The 12,498-nt window shown below is 30.5% G+C and overlaps 3 protein-coding genes across 3 annotated transcripts; 1 reads left to right on the forward strand and 2 right to left on the reverse strand.

Annotated features, from left to right (window-relative positions):
- Positions 1-1,214: 1,214 nt before the first annotated feature.
- On the reverse strand, positions 1,215-3,460 carry LOC110996226 (proteasome subunit alpha type-2). Its single transcript, XM_022263795.2, has 6 exons — positions 3,331-3,460; positions 3,068-3,144; positions 2,652-2,750; positions 2,168-2,324; positions 1,602-1,757; positions 1,215-1,418 (listed from the first exon to the last, which is right to left on the reverse strand). The coding sequence occupies exons 1-6, from the start codon at positions 3,369-3,371 to the stop codon at positions 1,244-1,246; spliced, it is 705 nt and encodes a 234-aa protein (XP_022119487.1). The 5' UTR covers positions 3,372-3,460; the 3' UTR covers positions 1,215-1,243.
- A 369-nt stretch (positions 3,461-3,829) lies between these two features.
- On the forward strand, positions 3,830-5,283 carry LOC110996237 (40S ribosomal protein S2). The gene is made up of 3 exons (XM_022263806.2): positions 3,830-3,966; positions 4,277-4,796; positions 4,990-5,283. The coding sequence occupies exons 2-3, from the start codon at positions 4,278-4,280 to the stop codon at positions 5,254-5,256; spliced, it is 786 nt and encodes a 261-aa protein (XP_022119498.1). The 5' UTR covers positions 3,830-3,966; position 4,277; the 3' UTR covers positions 5,257-5,283.
- An 856-nt stretch (positions 5,284-6,139) lies between these two features.
- On the reverse strand, positions 6,140-7,163 carry LOC110996232 (probable DNA-directed RNA polymerases I and III subunit RPAC2). Its single transcript, XM_022263803.2, has 3 exons — positions 7,019-7,163; positions 6,443-6,543; positions 6,140-6,365 (listed from the first exon to the last, which is right to left on the reverse strand). Exons 1-3 carry the CDS (start codon positions 7,031-7,033, stop codon positions 6,179-6,181), a joined length of 303 nt encoding a protein of 100 aa, XP_022119495.1. The 5' UTR covers positions 7,034-7,163; the 3' UTR covers positions 6,140-6,178.
- Between the last annotated feature and the right edge of the window lie 5,335 nt (positions 7,164-12,498).

Here is a 12,498-nt window from a genome sequence, read left to right on the forward strand (position 1 = left end):
GTATCTTCGAAACAATTCGATTTAGGGTCCTCAAAGAAAAGAGCATAACAATTCTTACAAGGCCGGCAACGCACTTGGGAGCCCTCTGGCATTGAGTGTCCATGGGCGGCGATATCACTTAAAATCAGGTGAGCCTCCTGCCCGTTTGCCCTCTACAAAAATTTGCTAAAGTAAGTAGGTAGGTAGTGAGGGCGTAGACTTCACAAACTCATCGCAAGATTGGGAAATATATCATCGGTTGGTAAAGCCAGATAGACTTATTTGTGTAAAATTTTTTTTTGCACCAATTGAAACGGCAGTTATGTTACGTAGATTTTGCTTTATTATTCATTTAACCATGGGGTAATGAAAGCTAAAAAATAATTACCAATTCCTTCAGATTTTTGAAGTAGGCTGGAAAAGACTTTTACCAATGTTTATCTTGGCTTCATTTATGTAGGTTGGCTGTAGTTTGGATCTGGACTAGTATTTTTATCGATAAAATATCACTTGACATGTTATATCTTTTACAAATAAAATAAAAAAAGAAAGCCTTTATTGTGGTACTCTCTGTCCATGTAATTACATGGACAACATTATTAATACATTTTACAGTAGTATAAGTAATATCCGACGGAGTGCAGACCTTCTCCAAATCCTTCCACTTGTCTCTACTCCTTGCGATTTTTTTTTGGAATTTGCCCCGCTATCCATTTTATTCCATATTCCCAAGTTTCTACTATGAATAATGATTATAATTATAAGCTTTCAAGTTCGCAAAACTTGGGTAAAATTTAATAAAAATATTACGTTCAAGCGACTGAATCCGAATTAATTACCGTATAAGTTATAAGGTTTTGAAGTTACATTTTTCTTTCATGAGGTACTCTGGTTTATTACTTATGTCTCTGAAATTGAAAATTTATGTCTCGCATAAAACATACATATATATTTATATGTAAAGACAAACGCTATTGTTTTCATATTTTATTTATGAACTTATTACTTCCTGTTAAAATAAATCTGGGCAAAATGGCACCTAATTTATTGTATTTATAATATAATTTATATATATAATATTACTAAACAGATCCAATTATGTTTTTTCACTAAAAACAGTTATAATAATTATCTTTCAGAAAAAATGATAAGTTTTCAAATTAATAATTTTGCCAGGCACTATTATAGTGCCTGGCAAAACCATATTCTATTGAAGTGTAAAATAATACAGGTCAACCAATTAAAAGCAAATTTATTAATTAGATTATGGGATATTAGCAAGGTAATCTTTAACATGAGCTGGATCCAGTCTGCGAAAACCGGCTGGGTCACATATACCAATTTCAATGTTGTCCGCTGTCATTTGACCTTCAAAACCTTCTTTTAGAGTTAATATTGCTGTGTGAACTGCATCATCTAATTCTAAATCTTCCGTGTATCTGAAATAATCATATTTTCAGTCTTTTGTTTATAATTAAAAAAAAATCTCTTTATAACTATTAGTAGGAGTCAGCTATTTCTTCTACAACAATATGAATGAGGATGAATATATGTTTTTGAAAAATGTGGTAGTATGAATTATTGTTTTGTTCAGGTACATATTTATTAATTTGCTTTTTTACCTTTTCTCTAAGAAAGTCTTTCCATTGTTGAAGTTTTTGCCCATTGCAGTTGCCTTCCATGCGAAATAGGCCCCAGAAGGGTCACATTGGAAAAGGTATGGCCGATCACCATCCCATCCACAAATTAGGAGAGACACCCCAAAGGGACGCACACCTCTGAAGACACATAATTATTGATTAGATCAGTTTAAGCTCTATGATAACAATTCAATTGATTTCTATGTCATTTCCAGTCACAGTATAATAAAGTACTGATACATTTGATTCCATATTTGCTTACTTTAGATGCAGTTATGTTATACATATTTTCTTATTTGCTATGCAACAGAAAGATTAATGGAGGAAAATCTATTAATAATTCTATGTACTTAAGATTTGATTATGATTTAGATGAAATTAATTGAGGAACATCAATTGATAAAATTTTATAGCATATTTGTTTTAAATTAAAATAACAAATCAATACAGTCAAGGAACATCCTATGAATCAATAGAGTATCATGGTACTATATAATTGTTATTTTTTATACATCTTAATCATGTCAATTGCAGTTCTTAGAACTCACCCAGACTGTGTATACTCCTGCATAACAGTAGCCAATCGCTGTACTAATTGAGCTGTGGGTATTGGCTCATGGTACATGAGATAATACTGCTGAGCCATTTTACGAGCCTGTGTAACAAGGAGGCGGTAATCAGGACCCATTCCTGAATAAACCATGCCTGAAATTGATAAGAGCTTTGAAAGGCAATCCACAACGTATATCACATCACACTAAATAATTTCATAAGGAATGCAGTGTACATTTTAAATCTTCATAGAATTATGTATTCACATTATAACATTCATTAAATAAAAGCATAAATTAAAAAAAGACAGTGCCATGCACATACTTGTCCTTTTGACAATTTCTGCATAAAGAAAAAAATTAGGGTAATAGAACCTTTTTCATATCTTAGGCCAAGACCAATGATTCTAGCACCACCTGTATAGTGTACCAATGTTTTATTGACAACTAGATATAATGAGAATATCCAAAAATTACTTACCAATATGGCCAGTAATCATCTCAACTTTGTTAACACTATGTTCATCATATAAAATGCTCTTATGTTTGTTCTCTGTTGCGATTACAACTCCATTTGATGCTGAAATACCAAAAAAATATATACATAATAATGATATATGCACAGACAATTCTTTCTAATAATCTATTGATATCCTTTAAATTAGTATATGGCAATAATATTTTCTATCTTCTACATAAACTTATAGTGTAAGCCTCGCTGTTATTTATTACTATAACAGATAATAGAAAGAAAGAAACGAAAGAACATATTTTATTTTACCCAATGTTTCACTTGGAGGTTTGAGAGACTAAAAACAGATGTATCATGTATGTATGACTAGTAGGAAACTATGTTTCCAGGGTGCACTATTTAATAACCTAAATTAAGAAGTGTACCTTTAATTCCGACGGAGGTACCGCCAGCGGCTACGGCTGCTAACGCATATTCAATTTGCACTAACTTTCCTGAAGGGCTGAAAAATTACAGTGATTTTATGAATTATTTTTAAAGTCATGACTGTGCAAGACTGTAACTTTTATTTATTAAGGAATATAGTAACATTCACATATAATTTTAATGTCTTATATACAAATATAACTAATATTGTGAATTATACACAAATTTAAGCCATTCATGGCGTAATAACACAATTACATACCTAAAAGTTGTAAGAGAGAAACTGTATCGTTCAGACGCCATGATTACAAAGCGAATTGTCAAATCTTAGCAATAAAACATTGTCATCCCAAACGACAATTAACAACGTTAAAACGTTCAGAAATGGTATATTAAGCAAATATCTTTTTACCTAATAATTTGAAATATTTTACCATAATATGTTTAATTATATTAGTAAGATTATATGTATTTTTTTTCAATATTTAAATGAGCATATTGTTAAGTCCATTCGGAGTTTAGGCAAAAAAATAAAAAATAATATTGTATGGTGGTTTTTGTCTAAAGTGTATATCTTTTCAAATCTTCAAAATACCTGTCGCATTTTGAGCATCTTATGTCGTAGTTTTTTGTTTTTTGAAAATTTTTACGTAGGACCATCGGCAATAGATTAATATGTTACTATAATATTTTTATTTTTATTTCAAACTGTGATTACTTATTTGTCTGAGAAAATTTCTCAAATTTTATAGCGATAATTGACTTTGGAAAAATTTTCACAGAACTTTAGCAAATTTATTATAAGGCTTGTTGGCAACCCTGATAATTGAATAGTGAATTATAGTGAACAAATTCTGCCATTTTGAATTTGATCGTCATATCTTGTTCACGCATCTACGTAAGTAAACCTTAAATAAAATTGTATTTTAATTTTGATTAAACATAGAACTGTAATAAATTAATAAAATTCTAATCTTTAACTACTGTATTGCATATTATCAAGTGTTTTCATTTTTAAAAGGTAAATTTATTGGTAACCTTACAAATAGCCACGTGCTTACTTATATGATGAGAAATTGAAAATTAATTCATTCGTGGTATCTACCATAGTGTTTACACAGTGATGGCTTTATGCGTCTGATTATTAAAGCATATGATAAGGAAACAACCATTATTTGCTTTAGGCTATAACATGCTTTCATTTACAGAATGGCGGACGCAGCTCCAGCCGGTGGACGTGGCGGTTTCCGAGGTGGCTTTGGGTCTCGTGGGGGTGATAGAGGTCGTGGCGGTCTTCGTGGACGTGGACGTGGTCGCGGCAGGGGCCGCGGACGTGGAAAGGAAGATCAAAAAGAATGGGTGCCGGTCACCAAGCTTGGACGACTTGTTCGCGAGGGAAAGATCGACAAACTGGAAAGCATCTACCTGTTTTCGTTACCCATCAAAGAATTCGAAATTATTGACTTTTTCTTGGGTGCCTCGCTTAACGATGAAGTATTGAAGATCATGCCTGTTCAGAAGCAAACCCGTGCCGGTCAACGTACCCGATTCAAGGCATTCGTCGCTATAGGAGACAATAATGGCCACATTGGTCTTGGAGTGAAGTGCAGCAAAGAAGTAGCAACTGCTATTCGTGGTGCTATTATCCTTGCTAAGCTCTCTGTTCTGCCTGTGCGAAGAGGTTACTGGGGTAACAAGATCGGAAAGCCACATACAGTACCATGCAAGGTAAACGCTAGCTATTTTTAATTTATAAAATCCTGTTTTAATCAATTTGATGATGATCAATATTTATCTTTTCATTCGTGGTATCCACTTGAGGCTTGTCCGATGAAGCTTAGATGCGTCTGATTTTCTACAGTTTTACCTTTTTGTAATATTTAAAATTTACATGATATTGACAAATTTTATTCATTTCTAGGTCACAGGAAAATGTGGTTCAGTTACTGTGAGACTGATTCCTGCTCCACGAGGAACTGGTATTGTTTCTGCCCCAGTTCCTAAGAAGCTACTTCAAATGGCTGGTGTCGAAGATTGTTACACATCTGCCCGTGGTTCCACTGGGACTCTTGGAAACTTTGCAAAGGCCACTTATGCAGCTATTGCTAAGACCTATGCCTACTTGACACCAGACCTGTGGCGAGACATCCCCTTGACCAAGTCACCCTACTCTGAGTTTAAAGTCTAAAATTCTAAAATAAATGCTTTGACTTAATCCTGGTTTTTGTATTTCTTAATGTTGTTTAATAATCAGATAATATTGCCTTAAAAGGTTTATATATATATATATATATTTGTTGTCTGTTTGTAGAATGTTGTGGTTAATACTATTCATACAATTTATTTCTTGAAACTTGAAATTTTATAATCAAAACAAACTTAAAATATATTATACCATTATAAAGGGACTAGCTTCTATAAGTTTATTTTTCAATTGAATCGATCAATCAGTCATGTGATTTATATATAACATGCTGCTTTTGCCAAGTAACAAAAATGTTTAGAACAATTTGTTGCATAGGTATTTAGACATGTGGACACCTTTACTGAATCATGATAAGAGGGGCTAGAGTAAACCAAAAACCAGTTAAACCATTTCTATCAACTTTCTTTAACAATTAAATAGATTATATTTTGAAAACAATAACATTTACAGAACAACGGGAGAGTACAATTAAACAGCTTTTTGTTCTGAGAAATACTAAGGGGTATACACTATACACCTTAAGTATTAAAGTAAAAATGTGATTATTTAGTCTCATTCAGGTATATAGCTTATTTGAATACATTACAGTTATATTGAGGCTGCAATATGCAATTAATATGTTGAGATTTGAGCATTTACAAATAAGATTCATCTGGCATATACATACTTTTCACTAGTGGCATCTGAAATTGTTGCTATGATTTATAGAACCACAAATCTGCCTATAAAGCCTTGAATTATAAAAAGAATAACGCTTAACAAGTCTGCTGGGACAGTTAGTTAATATTTAAAAATTTTATATTATGTATTTAATAGTTGATTTTTAAAACAATGTTTATATCTAAATTTTTATAGATGTCGTTGATGTATTAAAACTTGGTTGTGTTATAAGTAATAAACATAGTTATGTTTTGTTAAATTCTTTTACTTCACTTTCAAACAAATTTAAGGTGTGATCACAGAGCCTTTGTAAATCTTTAAGACCTCTTTTTAGGACTTCTAAAGCTGGGGTTTCATGTGTTTGTATCCTGAAGTGTATTTTAGACTCAGCAGGATGAGGTAATGTATATCCACAGAATTGAACATCCTCACTGTAAAAAGAAATGTTACATAAAATACTCACTAATTACTTTTATATTACTTACTTCATTATATATTTTATACTTACTATCTATCAACTATGCATTTTAAAGCATTTCCTAATGTATGAGTTTCATTTTGAATAACATAGGTACGACATGTTAAGCCAGAGTCTTCATCACCAGCTAGCTGTAAAAGGAAAAATTATTTTTATGCAACTAGGTATGCTCATATCAATATAACTTGCCTTTTTTCAAAGGACTGAAGGTTGCCTGACCAAATAATTGATGAGTACTATCAGTTTTTAATTTAACAAGTAATATTATAGTACCTGTATGATTAGACATACAGTCAAAATCTTTTATAACAACATCGAAGGGACTCATATTTCGTCGTAAAAACCGATAGTCAGAATACTTAATACATTAGAATTTAGCCGATACCTTTGATTTTGGTCAATATAACGGGTATAGTATTCTAAACGATGTCATCATAAACGGTTTTGACTGTATAAGAACCGGGAACAATTTTACACTGTAAACAGCAAAGAAGAGTGTTAAGTTTGAAATTCGAGTAGTGGAGTAAATGTTTCATTAACCTAACACGTTTGATTCTAGTGCATGAGTGCATCTAGTGCATAGATTGTAGTCAATGCTCAATATACCTCTGAAATTTTCATTATGTAACACACTTGGAGTTTGTGAAAGTTTTATAATTTTAAAATTAGTTTGTAATTAAAAAACACATTTAAATTTGTAAAAATTTAGATTTGTTTTGATGTACAACTTTCTGACAATTGACAGCAAGACATTTTGATCAATACTATAGTCGTTGAATGAATAAATTTCATTTTTAAAGTACCATAATGCTGTAGTGTGGAAATTTAATTATTGTATTATAATTTGTATTAATTATCTAAATTCAGTCTGAAAAGCAATATAATATTCAGTTTGTGAATTCGCAAAAAGATGACACTACCTCCAATAAATGAAATTCATGTTATGTTTTCTAGTTCATAATTGATAATTGTGTGAAAGATGGCGCTATCAATAATTTGACAGGTTTAGTCGTGATTCTCGTGTCCGTAATCTGCATCATTTTTGATTTTATATGAATTGATTTTCATAAAGATTATAGAGTCAAATTATTAGGTTGTCTGTTATTTAGAATATAACAAAAGTGTTTTTTCCTACCTAATAGCTGCCAGCTTCTTATAAAACAAATTAAATATTTAGCTGTTTACGGTAGTGTTCCAAACAGTATTATTTTTAGGTACTTATACTAAAAAGCGTTTGTAAAAAAATTTCTAATTGTGTGTGATATCTGTCATCAGAACCAAAGTACCAGAGTACTAAATAAATTCTAATAAAAGGCAATTAATCTTATATTAAATGTTTTATTAAAGTTGGCCAAGTAAAATAAAGGGTTAATACATTTATGTTATACCTATTGTAAAGTATATATTTTGAAGTTGCAGATACAGAGAACTAGTAAAAAATTGTATAAAATAATTATATTTAGCTTCACCTTGCTTTTCTGCACATAAACAAATCCATTCAAACCTTAGCGTTCAGGGTAGCAAGCTTTACTTTAAAGCATTAATAACACAAGGGCATAAATAAGATTAATCTTTTCTCACTAATTTACTACCTGTTTTAATTATTCTAATTTAAATTCTTAGTAGGCTTAACAAGAGATTCTTGTTTAATGACGGGCTCGTATTTAAATTTGGATTAATCATTAATTTATTTATTTTATTTATACAATTGGTTGACATTTTATAAGTAGGTCCTAATTTAATAATAAAGCAAAATTAAGGCGACAATTGTAGGTAATATTTGACAGAATCAGTTTGAGTCGATATGAACAAAAATAAATTAAATTATTTTTATACATTAATTATTAGTATAAATTATTAAACTAATAAACATTTCATATAAAACGCTTTTGTATCATTTTCAAAAGAAGCATTAATTACGATAAGGGTTTTAATAGTATTGAAACAATAACGAACAGGGATAGGCCTTTGTTCTGCTTTTGTTATTACTCCTGTATATACCTGCTACTGTATATACTCGTACTCTGTATATATTAAATATTTATATGTTAAGATCTTATTGAGTTTTCTTTAAAATTGGCCTCAGGCTCTCATCAGTCATAAATATTATTTTAATGAAAAACCGTCCCACCAAAATTGCGTGGTCTTAATGAACTGATAAAAATATGGATTTGGATAGTTTTATCTATTAATATTGATATGACCCCAATGACCTCCCCTGGAACTGCCCTTGCCCATAGTTGGTTATGGAACAAAATAAATTGTATTATTGTATGTAAGCACGGTAAGCATGCAGATGATTAATGACTATAGTTGTGTAAGTATTGATTAATCATCATTAAGAAAATTTGGTTAAATATGGTATCAATTAGCGCGGCATTTAAACTAGAAGTAACAAGTGATGACAGCTAACATTCGGCATCACAAAAGAAAAGTAACAATTATATTGGTGATGCGTACATCTACAGTATGCTCCTCCTACTAAGCCCTAAATATCGATTAAAAACCCCTAAAGTTTTTCTTCACACTCGGCTTGAGAGGTTATTTCAAATATACATTAAGAATACATTTCCACCTTGGAGTATTGTTTCGGAGGATTTTCAGAGATTTTTTTTAAATTTATATTTCACGCTTGGAGTTTATATTTGGTTCAGTTTAGTGGTTGGGTTTTAAAAATATTTCATAAAGTACCCTCAAAGTACTCAATAAATGTATTTTTTTCTCTTATAATCCAGTATATACACTGGATTATAAGAGAAAAAAATACGACAATTATAAGTTTTAACTATGTTTTATTATTTACGCACTAATTTTACCATATTGGTTGTTGATGTTGGCATGAACTTTTATTATAATTTATACGTTTTGCGATATAATTTCTGACGTTGACTCACTAGTTAGACGTGCGTATCACAAAACTAAGCTCGTTTAATGCTTATTATATACCTGGATAAACTCACACTCGGGTGCGTAAATCGTTAAAGTTAACGGTGTACATAAACACTATAATGTAAGGTAGGGCCTTTTATTAAGTCGACCTCCGAGTTTACCTGACACTAAACCACACCCATAATGTCAAGGATTCCATCAACTTGACACAATATGAAACAAACATGTATCTTTTAATTAAGATTAACATGCGTTGTACAGTCGGGCACAAAAGCATGTATTTAATTAAAAGGTTTAAGTTTGCAAACATTTTGAGATACAGAGTAAATGCTGTATTAGAGGGTTAATATACTGTGCGTATTTGATTTGTAATGAAAATATACGTTAGTCGTTTATGAAGTTTATGAAGTCGTTATTACATAACATTTTTTTTCGAAGTTCATGTTTCTAAATTTATTGAATAAAAATAATATTTTATATGAGTATTACGAGACAACAACTATTTATCGTACCTATACGTTATCTCGAATAAAAACTTTCAAACATGGCTAACTATTTAAAAAGCTTTAGTATTTAATTCCTATTTCTACTTATATCATCTCTATTTTACCCTAAAAAACAAAAACAAGCTATAAGTAAAATACTTCTGGAATCTGTGTGAAAAGAGAACTGTACTGTCACGTGATTATAGTTAGACAGAACCATCTTTATGCTTAATGTGAAAAATTTACACCTAACTAAAGAACTTATACTATAACTTTTGTGAAAAAATGAAATTACGCGTCAGTCGCATAACCGCCACGCTTTATTTCTTTCCGCACAACTTATTTGTACATTTTTCATGTACGAAAACTAAAAGCTTGATTAAACACGTAAATCGTGTCAATTACTTGTATCCTATTAACGTCGCTAGACGTAAAACTACCCACAAAGCCCAAAAGTTTTGCTAAAATATGACAACCCACAGTTGACAGTATTCGGCAAAATCTGTATTTAAAATTTTGTATGACTTTGATCATATTTATACAATATAAACAGAGAAATCGCAATTTCTCTGTTTATATATATTGTACAAATATGATTCCAAATTTTATGTTTCATTTATACATTTATTTGTTCCGATATTTCGCGTGCTTTATTGTTCAGTTTTCGGTTGACATGTTAATTGTAAATTTGAAAAATAGAATATTAAATATTAGCGGTTAAGGTATTTATTAATATAGCCTCAGGAATGTTAATATAATTAAATGTTAGTCAGTATAAAGATATGGCTCGTAAATATAACATTTACCTTGCGTAAGTGATAAGCATTTTCATGAAAGTGATTTTATATCTTCTTCACATTTCATTTTACGTTAATAGGCCTCGAATGCTACATCCTCGAATGATCGTAAACTTGGTATTAAACGTTACTGGATCTGGCTTTATCCCTTATTTTCAGTTTAATGAATCCTAACTAATATCTCTTAGATTATTTAGCTACTATGTCAGTTAGTCAATTAAAAATAGGCATTAGATTACAAGTAGGTTTTTGTGAAGTAAAAACATACATATATATATATGTTTTTTAAGAATTACAAACATTAAGTTATTTAGTTACCACCACCCGGTTCTAAATGTGGTGTTTTGGAGAAAAACCGACTAGATAGTTTAAAGTTTTTGAAATATTAAATATTAGAAATATTAGTAATCGTTAACTTATTATATAGATAAAAAAATCACACACGATTTTGTTTAACAAAGAAAGATAAACCATTTGATTAAATGGACATTCGGGCTTTATTAAAATCGGAAACATTTAAGGGTGATTTAATTAACGACGGATATTAGTAAAATTTGCAAATCGAATGTTCAAATTAAAACAGCGAAAGAGTTTTTATTATTTCGAAATAAAAAGTATTCCAAATTTAAAAAAACGATGAGCGATATATATTCTAATTAAGACGTGTCATTCGTGACTATGAAGAATTTGTGTTCGTTCGTCAAAGGTGCTATAAAATTTGAATGGAATTTTATAAATGGGACCCGGGACGGTTTTCACGCTTATCATCCAACCCTTTTTATGGTAATTATTATACTTCATGTCATTTACAATGAGCTTAAAGGGTATTCTGTTTTGTGCCAACCATTTGGTACAGCGAATTATACAAATATGCCTGGGAGCTCTAGGCTGTTTTAAATAAAATATAATTATTAAAGAATATATATAATAAAATTTTTATTCGTATTTAAAGTTCTCTTAAAAGCCTTAATTAAATATTTAGTGCCGTTATCCGTATTTGAACAGAAATTGTAGAAAGAAAACTCAAGCCAATTTATTGTTTGAAAATATGTTAGGTACATACAAGTCAACAGTCCTCTTCAGTTTTCACGGGATATCGAGAGTTCGACTTAAATACAAAACATAATTATAAATCTAAACGATTCTCGAATCTACTTGAACGAGTACAAATTATTCAGGACTAGTTATATTACAAATGAAATTTTTGAAGGCTTGAATGTAACACATTAAACCTTGTAGACCTGCTACGAAACTACGTGCTAGTTTCCTTGATTTCATTTACCATGTATCAAGAAATAATTGCAAATAAAAACACCGCCAGAGCCTTGGTAGGGAATCGAATGAATTATTTATTTCGATTAAATTACATACATATATAATATATATCACAAGGCTGCACAAGCTGTATCGAGATCAACTTGTAATTTAATAAGTACATTTTATTGATTACTAACTTGGTCTCAAGTGGAAACTTGGAACTGTTACTGATCAGACAGTAGACAGACAGCAACTCTTACATGTACAAAACTACTTTGGTTCGAGAAATATATTATCTATAGTAGGTATATATATTTCCGAAGTTCGTAGTTACAATTAAATAAAATGAAGTAGGTTTTAATAAAAATTAAATAAAAAGTATTCCAAATTTAAAAGAAGACGATTCTGATATAGCTTGACTGCGATAACAACAAATAAATGATAACATGATCTTGTCAAAATGACCCTTCCTTATTCTTTTTGTGACCGGTTATAAAAAACTAATATTTGCATTAAGAAGGTTTTCGTCAATCGCGGTTAGCTAGATAAATATACATAATATACACAATACGTAGTAAAATTGGATACGTGGCGCCTCCTTTTATTATATTTGTGAGTTGTGAATGAAATAAACAATGTCTAGTCACCTTTATATATT

The sequence above is a fragment of the Pieris rapae genome, chromosome 18 (assembly GCF_905147795.1).
Source record: "Pieris rapae chromosome 18, ilPieRapa1.1, whole genome shotgun sequence".
Lineage (NCBI taxonomy): Eukaryota > Metazoa > Arthropoda > Insecta > Lepidoptera > Pieridae > Pieris > Pieris rapae.